The sequence below is a fragment of the Neomonachus schauinslandi genome, chromosome 2 (genome assembly GCF_002201575.2).
Source record: "Neomonachus schauinslandi chromosome 2, ASM220157v2, whole genome shotgun sequence".
Taxonomy (NCBI): Eukaryota; Metazoa; Chordata; class Mammalia; order Carnivora; family Phocidae; genus Neomonachus; species Neomonachus schauinslandi.
In genome coordinates, this window is record NC_058404.1 from 62,998,303 (window position 1) to 63,018,431 (window position 20,129).

General features: G+C 38.9%; 1 protein-coding gene across 2 annotated transcripts in view; it reads right to left on the reverse strand.

Moving 5' to 3' along the window:
* The window catches only part of KLHL2 (kelch like family member 2), a 101,955-nt gene that overhangs the window by 35,282 nt on the left and 46,544 nt on the right, over positions 1–20,129 (reverse strand). For both annotated transcript variants that reach the window (XM_021698808.2, XM_021698809.1), the window contains one exon: positions 12,460–12,622. In XM_021698808.2, coding sequence (XP_021554483.1) covers positions 12,460–12,622 — 163 coding nt within the window. The remainder of the gene's footprint in view (positions 1–12,459; positions 12,623–20,129) is intronic.

Genomic DNA, 20,129 nt, shown 5'->3' on the forward strand with positions numbered 1-20,129 from the left:
GAGAAAGCTGGGGAGGCATTCTTATATCAGACAAAGTAGATTTTAAGCTAAAGACTGTAGTTAGAGACACAGAAGGACACTACATCATTCCTTTTTTTTTTTTTTAAGATTTTATTTATTTATTTGACAGAGAGAGACACAGCGAGAGAGGGAACACAAGCAGGGGGAGAAGGAGAGGGAGAAGCAGGTTTCCTGCCAAGCAGGGAACTTGATGCGGGGCTCAATCCCAGGACCCTGGGATCATGACCTGAGCCGAAAGCAGACACTTAACAACTGAGCCACCCAGGCTCCCTACTGTATCATTCTTAAAGGGTCTATCCAACAAGAAGATCTAACAGTTGTAAATATCTACGCCCCCAACATGGAAGCAGCCATCTACATAAGCTAACTGTTAACCAAAATAAAGAGTCCTATTGATAACAACACGTTAATTGTAGGAGACCTCAATGCTCCACTCTCAGCAATAGACAGATCATCTAAGCAGAAAATCAACAAAGAAACAAGAGCTTTGAATGATACATTGGACCAGATGGACCTCACAGATATATACAGAACATTCCACCCTAAAACAAAAGAACACTCACTCTTCTCGAGCGCACAAGGAACTTTCTCCAGAATAGACCACATACTGGGTCACAAATCAGGTCTCAACTGATACCAAAAGATTTGAGATTATTCCCTGCATAGTCTCAGACCATAATGTTTTAAAACTGGAACTCAATCACAAGAAAAAATTTGGAAGAAATTCAAACACTTGGAAGCTAAAGACCACTCTGCTCAAGAATGTTTGGGTCAACCAAGAAATCAAAGAAGAACTTAAATAATTCATGGAAACCAATGAGAACGAAAACACATCAGTCCAGATCCTATGGGATACTGCAAAGGCAGTCCTCGGGGAAATTCATAGCCATCCAAGCCTCACTCAAAAAAATAGAAAAATCCCGAATTCTCCAACAAACATTACACCTTAAAGAACTGGAGAAAAAGCAACAAATGATGCCTAAGCCACGCATTAGAAGAGAAATAATTAAGATTAGAGCAGAGATCAATGAATTAGAAACCAGAAACACAGTAGATCAGATCAACGAAACTAGAAGCTGGTTCTTTGAAAGAATTAATAAGATTGATAAGCCACTGGCCAGACTTATCCAAAAGAAAAGAGAAAGGACACAAATTAATAAAATTATGAAAGGGGAGAGATCATGACTAACACCAAGGAAATAGAAACAATTATTAGAAATTATTATTAACAACTACATGCCAATAAATTAAGCAACGTGGAAGAAATGGATGTCTTCCTGGAAACTTATAAACTGCCAAGACTGAAACGGGAAGAAATCCACAACCTGAATAGGCCAATAACCAGTAACAAGATTGAAGCAGTGATCAAAAACCTCCCCCAAAACAAGAGTCCAGGGCCTGATGGATTCCCTGGGGAATTCTATCAAACATTCAAATAAGAAATAATACCCATACTCCTGAAGCTGTTTCAAAAAACAGAAACAGAAGGAAAGCTTCCAGACTCATTCTATGAGGCCAGCATTACCTTAATCCCCAAACCAGGCAAAGATCCCATCAAAAGGGAGAATTTCAGACCGATATCCCTGATGAATATGGATTCCAAAATCCTCAACAAAATCCTAGCTAATAGGATCCAACAATACATTAAAAGGATCATCCACCATGATCAAGTGGGATTTATCTCCGGGATGCAAGGGTGGTTCAACATTTGCAAATCAATCAATGTGACAGAACACATTAATAAGAGGAGCAAGAAGAACCATATGGTCCTCCCAATTGATGCAGAAAAAGCATTTGACAAAATACAGCATCCTTTCCTGATTAAAACTCTTCAGAGTATAGGGATAGAGGGAACATTCCTCAAGTTCATAAAATCCATCTATGAAAAACCCACAGAGAATATCATCCTCAATGGGGAAAAGCTGAGAGCCTTTCCCTTAAGATCAGGAACACGACAAGGATGCCCACTCTTGCCACTACTGTTCAACATAGTACTAGAAGTCCTAGCAACCAGCAATCAGACAACAAAAAGAAATAAAAGTATTCACATTGGCAAAGAAGAAGTCAAACTCTCTCTTTTCGCAGAAGACATGATACTTTATGTGGAAAACCCAAAAGACTCCACCCCCAAATTACTAGAACTCATACAGAAATTCAGTAATGGGGCAGGATACAAAATCAATGCACAGAAATCAGTTGCTTTCTTATACACTAACAATGCAACTGTAGAAAGAGAAATTAGAGAAATGATTCCATTTACAATAGCACCCAAAACCATAAGATAGCTTGGAATAAACCTAACCAAAGAGGTAAACGATCTATACTCTAGGAACTACAGAACACTCATGAAAGAAACTGAAGACAGAAAAAGATGGAAAAACATTTCATGTTCATGGATTGGAAGAAAAAACATTGTTAAAATGTCTATGCTACCCAGAGCAATTTATACCTTCAACACCATCCCAATCAAAGTTCCAATGACTTTTCAAAGTGCTGGAACAAACTATCCTAAAATTTGTATGGAATCAGAAAAGACCCCAAATTGCCAAGGAAATGTTGAAAAAGGAAAACAAAGCTGGAGGCATCACGCTGAGTGATTTCAAGCTATATTACAAAGCCGTGATCACCAAGATAGCATGGTACTGGCACAAAAACAGACATATAGACCAATGAAACAGAATAGGGAGCCCAGATATGGACCCTCAATTCTATGGTCAAATAATCTTCGACAAAGCAAGAAAAAATATGCAGTGGAAAAAAGTCTCTTCAATAAATGGTGCTAGGAAAATTGGACAGCCACATGCGGAAGAATGAAACTCAACCATTCTCTAACACCACACACAAAGATAAACTAAAAATGGATGAAAGACCTCAATGTGAGACAGAACATAGGCAGTAACCTCTTCGACATCAGCCACAGCAACTTCTTTCAAGACACGTCTCCAAAGGCAAGGGAAACAAACGTGAAAATGAACTTTTGGGACTTCATCAAGATAAAAAGCTTCTGCACAGCAAAGGAAACAGTCAACAAAACAAAGAGGCAACCCCCAGAATGGGAGAAGATATTTGCAAATGACACTATAGACAAAGCGCTGATTTCAAAGATCTATAAAGAACTTCTCAAACTCAGCACCCAAAAAACAAATAATCAAGTCAAAAAATGGGCAGAAGACATGAACAGACACTTCTCAAAAGAAGACATACAAATGGCTAACAGACACATGAAAAAATGTTCATCATCATTAGCCATCAGGGAAATTCAAATCAAAACCACATTGAGATACCACCTTACACCAGTCAGAATGGCAAAAATTGACAAGGCAAGAAACAACAAATGTTGGAGAGGTTGTGGAGAAAGGGGAACCCTCTTACACTGTTGGTGGGAATGCAAGTTGGTACAGCCACTTTGGAAAACAGTGTGGAGGTGCCTCAAAAAATTAAAAATAGAGCTATCCTATGACCCAGTAATTGCACTATTGGGTTTTTACCCCAAAGTCACAGATGTAGTGAAAAGAAGGGCCATATGCACCCCAATGTTCACAGCAGCAATGTGCACAATAGCCAAACTGTGGAAAGAGCCGAGATGCCCTTCAACAGACGAATGGATAAAGAAGATGTGGTCCATATATATCATAGAACATTACTCAGCCATCAGAAAGGATGAATACCCAACTTTTACATCAACATGGATGGAACTGGAGGAGATTATGCTAAGTAAAATAAGTCAAGCAGAGAAAGTCAATTATCATATGGTTTCACTTATTCGTGGAACATAAGGAATAGCATGGAGGACATTAGGAGAAGGAAGGGAAAAATGAAGCGGGGTAAATCGGAGGAGGAGACGAACCATGAGAGACTATGGACTCCAAGAAACAAACGGAGGGTTTTAGAGGGGAGGGGAGTGGGGGGATGCGTTAGCCCAGTGATGGGTATTAAGGAGGGCACGTATTGCATGGAGCACTGGGTGTTATACGAAAACACTGAATCATGGAACACTACATCAAAAGCTAATGATGTACTTGTATGGTGACATAGCATAATAAAATTTAAAAATTTTTTAAAAAATAATAAATATAAAAACAAATGTTTTATTCATCTGAAAATATTAATGGTTAAGATTTTTTTAAAAAGAAAAAATAAAATATTTCCAAACTAGGTCCAAATAGTTTCCTTCCCCAATGAGAAAGAAAAGTGTTGCTATAGATAATCAATGCATTTCATCTTCTTGACTTCAGTGGACAAATGCTGTCCTAAGTAAGAAAAAAAACAATGGTTTACGCTTCCTATCTTGGGCCACTGCCCTATGTTGCTGGCATTTATACCAAACTTCTTTAGGGCAGATCTTAATACAGAAGCCTCTGAATTTTGATGCACTACACACTCACATCTTTATCTGTTGTAACATAGCCTCTGGCCCACCCTTCCCCTGAATTTGTTCTTTGGAAGTCCTTTTCTTGAGATTAAAACTTCTCAACCCCTGTACAGTGTTTAACCCTAAGGATACTCTATCCCAGTTTGGATTCTATAATACTTCTTTCTAAACTTTTTTTTTAAAAGATTTTATTTACTTATTTGACAGAGAGAGACACAGTGAGAGAGGGAACACAAGCAGGGGGAGAGGGAGAGGGAGAAGCAGGCTTCCCACCAAGCAGGGAGCCCAATACGGGGCTCAATCCCAGGACCCTGGGATCATGGCCTGAGCCGAAGGCAGACGCTTGACGACTAAGCCACCCAGGCGCCCCTCTAAACTTTTTTTTTTTTAAGTTTTTATTTTTTTAAGTAATCTCTACACCCAACGTGGGTCTCAAACCACAACCCCGAGATCAAGAGTCACAGATCGGGATGCCTGGGTGGCTCAGTCAGAGCATTATTTTCTCCTAAATTTTCTTCTCAGGGTCTATAAACTCCTAAGTCTTTTGAGCATTCCTTGTATAATATCACTTGGGGTCTTCACCATAATCCTGGCTCCAAATTCAGGGCTTCCATTTGTCAGTCTGTCTCAAAACATGTAACCCGAAAATGAACTCAGTTTCATAGGTAACTGTCTGACCCAGGAAGAACAGAATGAGATAATCACCTTACATCTTTGTAGACACAGTTACAGTATCGTTATTGAATACACTATCAGCTAAAACCCTAACATCTTTGGATTGGTTTTACTAATACAAGTCTAATACCTGTCACAAAGCCAAGATAAGAAATTCTTCCTTTTCATTGAATGAATTCTTATTCAGCTTACTGCGCCTCAGTAAGGTACAGTACAAATTAACAGCTACTGCACACCGGAATAAATACGCACACAGTAAAATGCACCCACAAAATACTCACTTAAAAAGTTATGCTAAAGGGCAGATCATGTCAGAGTTTGGTCTGTTTCCTTTACTCATATCCAGGGTTAGTTTCCATATCCCCAGTCTGGCTTCAGTCACCCTCTCTCTATCTTCATTACCATGGTTCTCCCTTAACCAACCTCAACTATTGTTTCTAATCCTTTCACTCACATGTTGACAAATTACTCTGAGAGCTTTCACTGTGACTTCAGTAACTTGCCCTTACTAGTTTATCACTGCTGCTGAATAAAACCAACCTAGTTATGCTGACATTTAATAATCAGTTCCTTTTCTCTAGACAAATCCCACAACTGCAGGAGGGCATAATTCCCAGTAGTACAGACTGTATCATGAATGTGCAATACACATTAAACACATCTATTGTGCATATATGATATATATACATATTCTTCCTTATATATAAGGGCTCTCTTCACTCTCTAGGACAGCTCAACTTTTCTGTTTGCTTCCCTTCTGCACCTAAAATAAGATTATCAAGAAATGAAAGATAATCCTTAAGGATTTGTCACACCAGGTCTATTAGGATCATTAGCTCTGGTCCCTCATCCTAAATTAAGCCCAATGAAATCAATAATAAAAGTCTAAAGTTTTGCTTGTTCAGTTTTGCACCCAGTGATAAGTTACAAAGTATGCTTTATGTTTGATTTCCCAACACCAAACACCTTTTTGATCAAAATTAAGTGCCATGAAGAATTCCTATAATTCCTTTATATTCCACCTAGTGCAGAATTCCATCTGAGAAATGAGGGTAAGTGCATGGATAATAACATATTTTAGACCCACAAACAGCTTATCCCTGAGAGACAAAGTGTTTTTGGAAAAATAAAAATCTCCCTGGTCTTCATTATCCTAATTAATAAAATAAATGTTAGACTAGATAACCGCTAAGGTCCCTACAAGTGCTCATACTCTGTGATTCTTTCATTCTGAATACTATTAGTCTCAAGGAAAAAAAAAAATTACATATATATCTCCAGCAGCTCCATTAACACATACAGCTTTGGTGAAACCCAGAAACAGCTAACTCATCTGAATGAGAAAAACTGTCAACCCAAAGCAGAGCAGAAAGATTGCATGTCGCTTACTAGGACACAAATGAGGGCCATAATGAATGTAAAAATATAAAAATGATTAATTCTTGTAAGAAGCATCAATTAAGTCAGCATGAATTCATCAAGAAGCACTGTACATCAAATGCTTTCATGGTTCTCCAAAGGAAGAATCTTCCATATCAGTAAATTAACATTGCAAAGACCCTTAGATAATCAGCAACTAGTCTTTAGTATGCATATCACATAGTCAAGGCTAGTAATGCTACTATTAAAACCACTCTCTCAACACAAGTTTCTTTCAAAAGGGCAGCTTTCAAAATCATGGGCTTATTTTGAAAGATGTTTACCCTAAGCAGTGATTCCTAGCCTAAATTATAGAATGGTGGGCAAATGATTGAAGCAAACTAATGGCAAAAAAAAAAAAAGTTATAGGAACTACTTTTACAGAGAATAAGGCATAATCAAGACACACTGAATTTGGGCATAAGTGGAATATTACTGGCCTAGAAACTCCTTGCAAGCAGGGGTTAAATCGCACTGAGCCTCTTTACCACCCACAGCAGCCTGGGTAAAGGCAGGCACATAAAGAGGGTAGCTTTGAAATGACTGACCATTGGCTAAAGGGCCAAGAGATTGCCAGGTAAAGGGCCAAGAGATTGCCAGGTAAGTGGCATTAGAGAGCAGATTTATGAAGAAATATAAGAGCATGAGGAGGCAGGAATATAGTCAGCACAAAGCTGTTTCAAATACCAACAAGGCGTTCAAAATACAAACAAGGTTCAACATGCCCTGGAATTGAGGTCTAAGGTGGCAGGTGGGTTTACGGAGGAAAGATGGTGGCCACAAGCAACTAGGAACAGGGAATCTCAACGAAGCCAAAAGTATAGATCCTGAGATCGCTGATGGCAAAAGACAGGAAGTAGAGAGGGAGGAGACAACCTAGGTGTCAAAGACAGAAGCAGACGTGGAGGTCTGGAGAGAGAACAGGCTGCAGAGAGAATGCTGCAGGCCGCCAGTCAGTGGTTCAGAACAGAGGACAGTGACAGGGACAGAACAACAGGCTGAAGTCGTACCCCTTTACCCACCTTCCCGGTGAGTCGGGGGGGGGGGGTGGTTCTCTAAAGAAGTTTGCCCCCAGTTCTCAGGTTTAGAGGGAAAGCAAAGTTTCATTTAAGACAAAGGGAGAGGGGACACACATGAAAACAGCTGGGCATATAAAAAGTGTGGTCATTTTCCAAGCATGGTGGAAAGGCTAAAAGTAGGGCAGTTCAGGCCAGGATGTAAACAGACAACAGGGTTAAGAGCAAGAGGAGGACGAGAAAGAAATTGAAAGTATGTCAGGGACTGGAGAAGACTTCTTTTCAGGTTTTCCTGGTACTGGGGAATGCTGAGTGTTCACCAATCCCAGAATTTCAGCTGGAACACTGGCTTGAAAATGATACTGCAAATCTCCCCAAAGATCACTAAGAACTGATAGTAAGTAACTTCTCAAACTTTTAGTGTAGGGAGTGGTGAAATGAAGGAATGATTAAGAATCTAAAACTGTTGTTTCCCTTAAATTTGTTTGAAATTCTTACAATTCCACAACTGGCAACTTTTGTTTGTCAACACAGAGGCTAAACAAAATTCGTATTTCAAATTAAAATTAAAACCTAACTTCCAAAACAGTCTGGGACTATTAAAATGCCTTGAAACTAATAAGTTCAGTTTTTATCTCCTCCATATTTTTATCTTGGAGAAAATGCTAAAAACAAAGGTATTCATGATTTGGAAAACTGTTAAAATATGGACACCGCTCAAAACACACGGGAAGTAAAAGCATCCACAAGTTAGCATTATCCAAACAAGTCTCTACAACCTGAAATTAGGTGTGAAAATTTTCTTTTTTAGGCATGCAGCAAAAATAATTTCATCTAGCTCTTTAGCTAAGAAAATAATCATTCAAGAGCATCACAAAGGCTGATTACAGTCCAGAACACCATGCCTCAACATGCAGATCATGTAACCTGGCTGGTCTGGTCGCCGTCAGCTGTCTACGATTTGAAGAACATGTCACTACAGGCCCTGGTGAAGCCGCGTGGGCCAGCGTGACAGGCCGTGACTGCCAGCACCACACGGCCAAAGCCATGAGAGTGCAGCAGGATAAGCAGCAAGGATTTACACCCTCCCTGCTCAGGCTTTCTACCCCGCCCACTGGTTTCTCACATTTTTACTTTCTTTAAAAATGTGATATTATGAAAAATAAGCATGAGTTCATAGAAGAGATTTCCACGGAGCACCTTAATTCTTTCATTATACCTGTATAATTTAATTCAATTATAATACACACCAGAGAACTCATTTCCACTCTGCAAGAGAAAGGAATGAGGCAGATCTTATGTCCAGAATCTCGGGTGAGTTTTCAAAGGACAGGAGTGCTCCAGGCATGCTTGGGATCAGAAAGTACCCTGAGGTTAAACAAGCCTTCTTGCCTTTCCCATCCTTTCTCTCTGTCTGCCCCCCTTTCTCCTCCCCTCTTCTTTCCATGTCTGTAAGCATGTATGTATGAACCCTTCTACTGCTCTGTATTCCTTCCTTTCTCTCTTTCTTTCTTGCCTAGAAAGGCCTGTCACAGGCCCACTGTCTAGGACAGAAAAATGAAAAAGGAAGGTATTAACTTTCTTAATTGCCACTGTCCCCCTTCACTCTCCCAGACCTTTCCACATGCTCCATGATTTGAATTTGAAAGTAATTTAGGAGTTTGGGTAGATTTTCTGGATGCATAAAGTGCTTGAATTGCGAAAAGAAAGAAAGGAAGGACTAAACAATTATTTGTTCACAGCAGAAAAAAAAAGACTGTTATCTTCCCGTGTGAACTCCTTACCTCCCCACCTCCTATTTGCGTAAGATATAAACAACAATCAGGTATTTTCACTAGGAAGAACAACTGTTTTTTAGTATTATTCTGAATTATTTACTTTAGAAAGTTTGTTATTAATATGCCAAAGTATATGGAAATAGTTTCATTATATGAAGTTGGTCACTGCGATTTTATTTCTTTAAAATTTTAAGAATGGAATAGATACGAAATGATGACAGAATTGCTTCAAATAATACAAGAGGATGTAAAAATTCATCAAGATGTAGACTTGCCACTGTGTACTTTTCTCTATACATATACATATATATGTATATATATAGGATATCATTAAAAAGTTTACATATAAAAAATAATAACAAGAGGGGGATAGTTAATAACAGGGGTATATAGTTGAAACAAGATTTTTCATGATTTGACAACTCCTAACGTTTGATGAATAGTACTATTCTATTTTCACGTGTGTTATAATTTTTCATAATAAAAGATGTTGTAAAATGTTACTTATAAACTCAAGCAAATATAAGATTCAAAAGCATGGTATAAAAGCAGTATATCCTTTAACACTAGACTATGATTTAAGATACAGTGCATTTCGGGCTCCTAGGTGGCTCAGTCAGTTAAACGTCTGACTCTTGGTTTCGGCTCAGGTCATGATCTCAGGGTCGTGAGATGGAGCCCTCAGTTGGGCTCCACACTCAGCACAGAGTCTGCTTGAGATTCTAACTCTCCCTCTCCTTCTGTCCTTCCCCACTCTCTCTCTCTCTCTAAAATAATCTTTTTTTAAAAAATAAAATAAAACATAGTGCATTAAAAATTAAGCATTAGGGGCGCCTGGGTGGCTGGCTCAGTCTGTTGAGCGTCCAACTCTTGGTTTTCAGCTCAGGTCATGATCTCATGGGTCATGGGATTGAGCCCCAAGTCGGGCTCCGAGCTCAGTGGGGAGCCTGCTTCCCTCCATCTCCTCCTTCCTGCACTTTCTCTCTTTAAAATAAATAAATAAATCTTTTAAAAAGTTAAGAATTAATTTTTCTTTAAAATTTTGCTGAAAATGACATTAAACTGTCCACAAAAAGTTCTTTGCATAATTATGAAGAAGGACTCTACAAACTAAGACATAGAGGTATTCAAATTCTGGTGGATAACTGTTCATATTTTATAGTATACCACACTAAATTTAAGATTTTAAATAAGAGAAAGAAATAACTAAATCTAATAAAAATCTCCTAAGCACACAGTACATGAGTTGGTTCTGACAGGAACAGAACTAAGAGTTCCAGTATATCATGTGAATTATGTGTGGACATCTTTTGCATGAGTCCTGCTTTATTCATTCTGTCCCCAAGTCCCTTTCCCTATCTCTTAAAAGTCAATAACGTGTATCAAGTCATATGAGACAACTAGCTGCCCAAGAAAGATATGTTTAACAGTGACTGTTTCATGCACAAAAAATTATCAAAAAATATACAAGCCTCCTTCATTCTCCCAATATAAATCACTTACAACAGGCACATTATGTCTAGAGTTAATGGATCTTACAAATTTAGACGGAAAATTTTCTACTTAGCTGAAGAACAGCTGAAGAACACTGGAACACATCAGTGAATCCAAATTTGTCTTTGGTTTTTCTTAAAATGTGTCATCCCACTCAGAAGGATTACATGAATATCATTATATATTATAGGCATTCCCCAACTTACAGAAGGGTTGTGTGCTAAAAGTTCATCTGTAAATTAACTTTCTGAAATTCAGATCACATCTTCCCACTGAAAGAATTTTATAAAGGGTAGTCTGACTAATCAGGTCACCCCAAAGAAATCTATAAAATTCAAATTTACTGGACATACTATGTTTCACTGCAGCACTGCAGGTTTTTTCTCCAACTAACCACTTACCATTATTTCTTTGATAAATACAATAGGGATGCTAGCATTATTCCTCTCCAGTGCTTTGTGCGTGCACATGTACACACACACACATACACACACACCCCTTATCCGGGTCAATGTGCTACAGTACAGTGTCCCTTACTCATCAGAGTAAGCACCGTGGAGCAGGGTTTAGACAAGGGGCTCTTGCATTTGAAGGTTGGAGGAAGTTGGGGTTCTCAAGCATATTAAGGGGTAGGGTCATGGAAGGTTCTATAGTAACTGTACTTATTGGATCTCACAAATACAGGACAGAGATGGTGGGTTATAACTTCCACTAGGCTTATCTTCCCAAAGACAGTTAAAAAAATTAGAAACTTTCTAAGAATCACCTTTACTATGTATTTTTTAAAATGCTTATAAATTCAGAGCAAAATAAATTATAGGTTACTTTTGTGTACTTTAGCTACTCCAACACAATAACAAGAAACTCTGCTCCTCAACTGGAGACATAGGGGATCAGAGGGTCCTATACAGCAACCAAAGTGATGGCTTCCTTGACAACAGCAACGGGCTGTCCTCTGCCACAGGAGGAGGGTGCCAGAAGGTCCTGAGAACTAGTGTCTAAGGAGAAAGAGGCCTATATTTCGGATCTACTTCTCCACTCTGCCCAAAGGCAACTAGACTTTAACACCTTTGAAAATTTTTAAGCCAGGGGGCTCCTGGGTGGCTCAGTCGTTAAGCGTCTGCCTTCAGCTCAGGTCATGATCCCAGGGTCCTGGGATCGAGCCCCGCATCGGGCTCCCTGCTCAGCGGAGAGCCTGCTTCTCCCTCTCCCACTCCCCCGCTTGTGTTCCTTCTCTCGCTGTGTCTGTGTCAAATAAATAAAATCTTTAAAAAAAAAAAAAAAAAAGAAAATTTTTAAGCCAGAAAATTGTTCTGCTAGGTTCAAGAAAAGGGGATACAAAGCCACAGAGATTAAATGACTTAATTCACATGCAAATATTTTCTCATATGTATGTTAATTTGAAAGTTTGAAAGAAAAAGACATAGGGATTCAATACTTGCATAAAACTATCTATTCTATTCTTCAGGCCCAATACCAATTGATAGAATTTTTTTTTAACTTCAGAATTTTATAAACATGGTTCAATTCTGCAGTAATACATCGTAAGATTTTAAATGTATTATTATAAAGTCCCGATCCAGAAACACAACACAACTTTCCAAAAATCACTATAGAATCCCATCAGAACTCAAGAGTTCCAGATTCCTCTGTCTCAAACTCAGCCGACGTCTATTCCACTTGCCTGCATAGGTGTTGGCTTTGTTCAGGAGGTCTGTGCATGCATGCATATCAGCAAAAGCCCGAATTCCTAAGCAGTTGACAGGGTGAAGCTGAGACTCCAAAAATTCACAGCAGGTCTTCTTCACATCCTGTAACTGTAACAGACCAGCTGCTGGGAGAAGTACCTGCAACATACAAGTAAGTCCGGTTAGGCAGGTGGACGGAGGAACACTATTTACCACTCCTATACAGATCACAACACATGCAGCTATAACTTATGATCTGCATCCAGCCCCAAATACTCCATGGACCCATGGAATACTCCATGGAAAATAATGGAACAATTATTTGCAAAAAGGGCGATGCCCACATTCCCCATAATTTCTATAGAATCTTTCAAAGATCCCTTCTTGGTCATAAAAATATAAGAGATATCAGATATTAATCATTCTTTTTTATAAGCATAAACAAAATGTACCTTTGACTTTTAAAAACATAAATTATTAGGATGCTAGGGGGTGCTATGGTTCAGTCAAAATGGTTTTTTTCCCCTCAATTCAAGCAGTCATGACCTTCAGTGATTTGTGGGGAAGGCAGGAGCCCAAAGTAATACATACCACAACAAAGCCTCATTTTGCTCTTCCACTGTCTGAATAACACAACAAACTACTTTCCTTAGGGGACAGAACAATTTTAAATTCAACAGTCTCAGTACAAGTCTCAGTACAATCAGATAATTTCTCTAAAATGTAATATATGTGCTAAAAAGGAAAACACAAAAGATAATTACTTAATATTAACTTTTTTTTTTTAAAGATTTTTATTTATTTATTTGACAGAGATAGAGAGCACAAGTAGGCAGAGAGGCAGGCAGAGGGAGAGGGAGAAGCAGACTCTCCACTGAGCAGGGAGCCTGACGCGGGGCTCGATCCCAGGACCCTGGGATCATGACCTGAGCCGAAGGCAGACGCTTAACCGACTGAGCCACCCAGGTGCCCCTAATATTAACTTTTTAATTTGTATTTGTATTTGAATAATTCCAAGAGATTTTGTATTAATTATGAGTTTTTCTATGGGATCTCACCAGTATCTTCACTATAAACACTATATCCAATACCACAACTGCTTTTCAAATAGGTCAATAATGGAAACATTTTTTTCCTTTTAAGCGAATTAGTGTGAAGCTATGTTAAGTACCACATTTGAAAGTCAAATTAAAGAGGAAAGCTTCATTAAAAAAAGAAGTTCTTGAACATCTGCTGCTCTTTTATAAAAGCCAAAAGAAAAAAATAAACCTCAACTATTAGAACAATGGTCAATTTTAGAAAAGATCATATTAGCATAAAAAATAAATAAAACCTAAGTCCCTTCAGGAATTGACTCTCATATATGCCAAGCTGTAGACCAAAGAGGAAAAGAGAAAAGAAACAGTAGTTTAGGATATCTTTTATAAGTTTTCTCTACCAATGTAATAAATCCTAAATGTGGACAAGAAAGTGTGTTCATGTCTTTCTGTAACACAAACTAGTCTACTTGTTTAAATGAACCACAGAAGTTTTACCTCCCAATCTAGAGGCTGCATATGTAGTTAACCCACATGTACACAATGAAATGGCCAGAATTAAGGACTGAGAGAATAATTTCATGTGTTTTTAGTGCAACTTCACCAACTAATATTAGTTTTCTCTAAAAAAATAGAAACAGTATCTAGTGGCCTTTTCCTTCTGAATTTAAGAAAAACAAAATGCAAATAATGCTGTTTATAGCGAAACCTTCTGTATAATATGTATAGTGTGTTTCATTATGTTATGAGAATGATCTCCATGGAAACCTTTAGTTGTTGATAATTTGCAAATTGGAGGTTTTTCTACACTGGTATAATTGTGCTCTGAAGCAACGTAAAGTACATTTCAAGATGCTTAACAGTGCTGCCATTTAATTCAGCAAACACATACAGTTAAGAAAGTGGTCTTCAGTGTAAGATTTAATCTCTGTGAAATTTGCACAAATACTAACAATCACCCATCTAGTTAGCATTTTCCCACAGACAATACAGTGTTAGAAAGTAGTATTCAAACTGGTGGTATAGAAAGACAGGAGCCTTGGGGGGAAAAAGCGGTTGAGCAGAAACGGGCTCACTCATGCACTACTGGTAGGAGTGTATACTGACCCAACGTTGTTGAAAACCAATTTGCCAATTTCTGTCAAAATTACAAATGCACATATCCTCCGACCCAGCAATTTAACCCACAGATACACTAACAAATGCTCAAAATCTCACATGCAGAAGACATTCATTGGAGCACTACTGTGAATAACAGCAGAAGTTAGGAAAAAGCCTAAATGTCCATTGCAAGGAGACTGATAAAACACTTATATCCCCTCCACTCAGTGGAATGCTCTGCAGTCATTCAAAACAATGAGGAAACTATATGAATGGGACAGTTTCTAAGATATATTCTTAAGTGAAAAAATTAGTAATTGATGCATACTATGCTAACATACACATGTACGCCCTCACTTATATACACATCCACCTAAAAAAGTAGCTACAGCAGGCTTCTAAAATTTTTATTTTGCTTCCTTACCTTCAACTTCATCACTACCAAGTCCAGATCTACCTTATCAGGAGAATGAAATTCATAAAATTGTGGAATATATACACGAGGGACAGAAAAGTTATTTCAATTGTAGGCCATGTAGCCGGAAATTCACATATAATTTTTAATTAATGGCAACGGTGAGTCAAGTGGTCCCGTGCCTGGCAAACAATATATATTAAATATACCTTAAGTGTTAGTCAAATGTATAAAACAAGTTTATTTATAATATCCTTCTGTCAGTAAATCCTTTAAAAACGCCTCAGTTTTATGATGTAACTTTACTAGGACTAAATTTCAATAGCTCGTTAATTATTAATTACATACAGCTTCAAAAACAATGAATAATTGGCCCAGGCTTACTAACATGACCCATGGTGACCATCAGTTGCTCATGATGAAAACAGGAAAGCAGCCAGGGGCACACCAACTTTCTAGATTACTTTGTCTATTAGATAGCCAGCAAAAACAAAACAAAATAATAAGTGCTCCTAATTTCAGATGAACCATATCCCACAATCAGAACCACTCAAACAGCTGACAGCCTATGAGCTGGATGCCTTGGGATCAAATCAAATCCAACCTTCTAATTCATCTGATAAAGAACCAAATCCTAGAAGAGGCCAAAAGACTGGACCAAGTGATACAGCTGGTCAGTGGAAAGCTAAGAATATAATCAAATTTGCCAACTCTTTGGTCTACGGTTCCTTCCACTACCGTGAGCCCTCTCTGTAGGTGCAGAATGGAAGTGGTTGTCCAATTTCTAAATCTCCAATACTTGTCTTTTCAGCAAGAGTAATAAAGAAAACAATCACTTCAACAATACATTCTTGTAATTGCTTCCACTTAATGAGCAATTACTACATCAGCACTGTGCTAAGCACTTGGCAGGCAATAATATCTCATTATCCCCATTATATACAAGTGAACACAGAGGCCTGGAGAAGCTGGGTAACTTGCCCAAGGTCACACACCTGGTATGGGACAGGTCGAGTCTACTATGAGAGCAGCAATAACCAGAGTGAGTATAATGCTTTTAGATGGCACCCAGATAAACATTCTTACGTCATTAGTTAGGAGTAGGTTTTTAAAGTTACCCTCTATTTATTTCAATAATATAAACCTTTTTCTAAGTACATTTATTTAAGCAAGAATTGAGTCAACATAAAGAAAAACATTAAATATTTAATAGTGCCAGCAGCATAGAATATAGCAAAATCATGAAGGTGACACACAAATTACTAAACTTTAGAAACCTCTGATATGGGAGATCACATTTAGTATTCTAATCTTTCAATATGTGATCTCATTCTGATTCTTATGGCTTTTGCCTATCACCGAAAAGGAAGGATGTGCCTTAATCTGGGGCTATCACAATCCCATGGCATATTTTCTACAGGGTGGATAAACTCTGCTATTAGTAACAAATGCGGGAAACACCTAGCAATGTAAAGAGGTGGTTTCTTAATTTGCTATTTAGGTCACAAAAATATCTTGGGCATTGTAATTAAAAGGTCTGAAGAATAAATTTATGCCTTAAAAACTAATTTTTCTGAGCTCCCTAGAGCAAAGGTGCAGTTGAACAGTGCTGCTTCTTATATGAAGTGGAATTATATTGACACCATAAACCTCCAGCCACATAGCATTATGACCTAATGGAAAATTTCCATTTGCTCCATTTTCCACATTAACGCTGAGATTGATGAAAATAACCCAAAGGCACTCTAAGATCTAAAGTGTATTCCAAAACATCAAAGAAAAAGCAATTATGCTTGTTATATAATACAAATGTTAATGATATAGTCTAAGAATTAAAAAGTGATTAATTCCCATACAGTATATACACTGAGGGAGGGCCACACTCCAAAAACTGAAATATCTCTCTCGATTATGTTGGTTTTTTTTTAAAGATTTTTATTTATTTGATAGAGAGAGACACAGCAAGAGAGGGAACACAAGCAGGGGGGAGTGGGAGAGGGAGAAAGCAGGCTTCCCTCGGAGCAGGGAGCCCAATGTGGGGCTTGATCCCAGGACCCTGAGACCATGACCTGAGCCGAAGGCAGACGCTTAACGACTGAGCCACCCAGGCGCCCCGCTTGATTATGCTGAGGCCTAAGGAAAAATATACAGCTGGCAGTGTGTCTTGGGGTCCAGCCCTCCCTCTCCTTCCAGCAGCCTCTTCCACATTCCCCTTTAGTTCTATTCTATCAACCCTGAGCTTCTCCACTCAGACCCTGGTGTTCTCACCATGATCTCTCAGTCCCTTTCAGGTCACCACAAACAGCATCACACCAGCTTCATCTGCTTTGTAACACTTACCATTGTCAGAAATGATTTTATGTATCTGCTCCCATGTTTACTGTCTCTCTCCCTGCAGAAGAATATATGCTCTGGGCCTGTGAGGTCTTATCTGTTTTACCCCCATTATAGCCTCAGGTACTAGAAGAATATCTAGATGCAAAATAAATGAATCAATCTGAATGTACTCTCCTGGGTATTTGTATTTTAAAAGAGATACAATTTTGGATGTCCTTTGACCCAGAAATACAAATTCTATTTCTAGAATGTGTCTATATGGGACACTTGTGTCCTACTACAAATCTTCTGAGCCCTACCTCTTGCTCAAGCCACCATGGCAGCAACCAGGTCCAAGTAGACTTTGATCACCTCCATGAAAATGTAACTTAACAGAGCCTCCCCCCTCCCCCCACCTCCTACCATACCTCTCTCTGGTGTCCCAGCCAGGAAATGCACTGGGGACTCACAGCTGCACCATCTGGAAGCACAGGGAAACGCTTGTAGGGCCAGCCCTGACCTATGAAGAATGGTCCAAAGAAAGATGATAGCTAAATGCTTCCCCTCTTTATTCCCAAGCAGATAGTTCTGAGACACATTTCATAAGCCTCCTCAGATGGTCCTGGTGGAAAACAAGTAAAGAATGCACTTCTGGATCTCCAGAATTCTAACCAAGGTAGCAATGGTAAAGGCAGCTATTTATTTGGTGATTATCACCCACCACTAACCAGACATGGCTTCAGTTTGGCCTGTCCTCTGAGTACTATGATCATCCAACTAGTGTTCTGTAGAATGTAACATAGGCTCTACACATTATTCTTTTTGTTCATGTGAAAAGCACTATCTCTAAGTGCCGGGAAAAACACGAAGTAAAAGAACATGACCAGCTAATTAAATAAACAACTTCAAATCAATCATTTTGGTAAATAGGAAAAATTTATTTTCACCTAGATGTGCTGATTTCCAAAATACGGAGACAATAAAAGCCTAAACATTTTACACTGTGGAGACGTTTTCTGCAATGAACAAAGAAGCAGGGGGAAAGCTACCACTGATTAGAGAAGACAAGTGGAACACTAGACATGGAAGACACTCGAGACAAACAATTAGCACCCGTGTGACACTCTTACACCAGCTGCACATTTTAAAGGAAGATGCTTTCATCCTACTTCCCTTTGACAAGCCAAATTACACATAAGATGTTTCGCTTAGACAAGTACACTCCTTCTCCTTGGCTATTAGGATCTGCAATTTATTTTCAGCTTGGGCATTTACTCCATAGGGGGAAATAATTTATGTAGTCTTTTAAATCCTGAGCCATTAGCAGTGTGTTTATTAGAAAAGACTACCAAGGGGTCTGACTGTTCCATACACAAGATTTCCAGATGTCTATGAAAACATGCAAACATGAAACAGCTCAGCCACTATTAACTTTACAATGAGTGTACTATTAAAAAGGTTTTTATTAATTTCCCAGCCATTTTATATTCATATCAGAAGCACCTGTCTGTTTAAAAGCAAGGGGGCACTCGGGTGGCTCAGTCAGTTAAGCGTCTGACTCTTGACTTCAGCCTAGGTCGATTTCAGGGTCATGGGATCAAGCCCCACATGAGGCTCTGCACTCAGCAGCGAGTCTGCCTGAGATTCCTTCTCCCTCTCTCGCTGCCCCTCCCCCCACTCTAGCGCAAGCGTGCTCTCTCTCAAATAAATAAATCCTTTAAAAATAAAGAGCAAGGGCCTTGTGTGCCAGGAATGACCTAAAAACAGAGAAACAGCTGTTCAAAGGGCATGAAGAGAGAGAAGAAATTATTCCCAAACTTAAAGAAGCTATACGCTGTTGGACCAAAAAAATCTCATTATGAAATATAACCTATAACTTTCAGTACTATACATCTTCTAAAATCTGTACTTAGTCTCCAGATTATAAATAAATCATGTTCCACAAGTTTATTTTTTCAACTGGCTTCTTGATGCTCATTTAGTCATAAAACAGTATTAAAAATAGTTATAAATCACAGTATCAATGAATATACCACTTGACTGCTGTGGCCTCATGGGGCATTGGGTTCAGGAAAGAAGGAGAAAGAAAGTTTCCTTCCTCTTTCTGGGATGTAGGCCTGACTGGGTGCAGAGTTTTGAAATAGGAAGTGTTTGACCACGGCATCCTGCCACCTCACTCACACTTCCACGTCTCAAAACCCTAAATCTCAACCACCAGGAGCTGGCCTCTGCTCTGTGCACCCAGCTATGATTCCCCACACAGATCTGCCTTTCCTGACTGCTAAGTGTTTCATCCTCTAAATAGATTTACCTCACCCCCTCCTCCCAACACCCCCCCATCCCAAGCTCCATCCCTCGGGGTAGCTACTGCCAGCAGTATTATTATCTTATTATTAATTCATACTAATGGTTAATAACGCATCACCTTGGGGCGCCCGGGTGGCTCAGTCATTAAGTGTTTGCCTTTGGTTCAGGTCATGATCCCAGGGTCCTGGGATCGAGCCCCGCATCAGGCTCCCTGTTCTGCGGGGAGCCTGCTTCTCCCTCTCCCACTCCCCCTGCTTGTGTTCCCTCTCTCGCTGTGTCTCTCTCTGTCAAATAAATGGATAAAATCTTAAAAAATAAATAAATAAATAACGTATCACCTTCCAGGACAAATACCTTCCAGAGATATTTAAACTTTTAAGAGAGGCTGACTCTTAAGCAGAATACATCTGTAATGGAGGTGATTTCCAATGGTATAATAAATGAGGCAGAAAGGCAAAAGTAGTAAAGAAAGAGGATATATGTGGGCAAT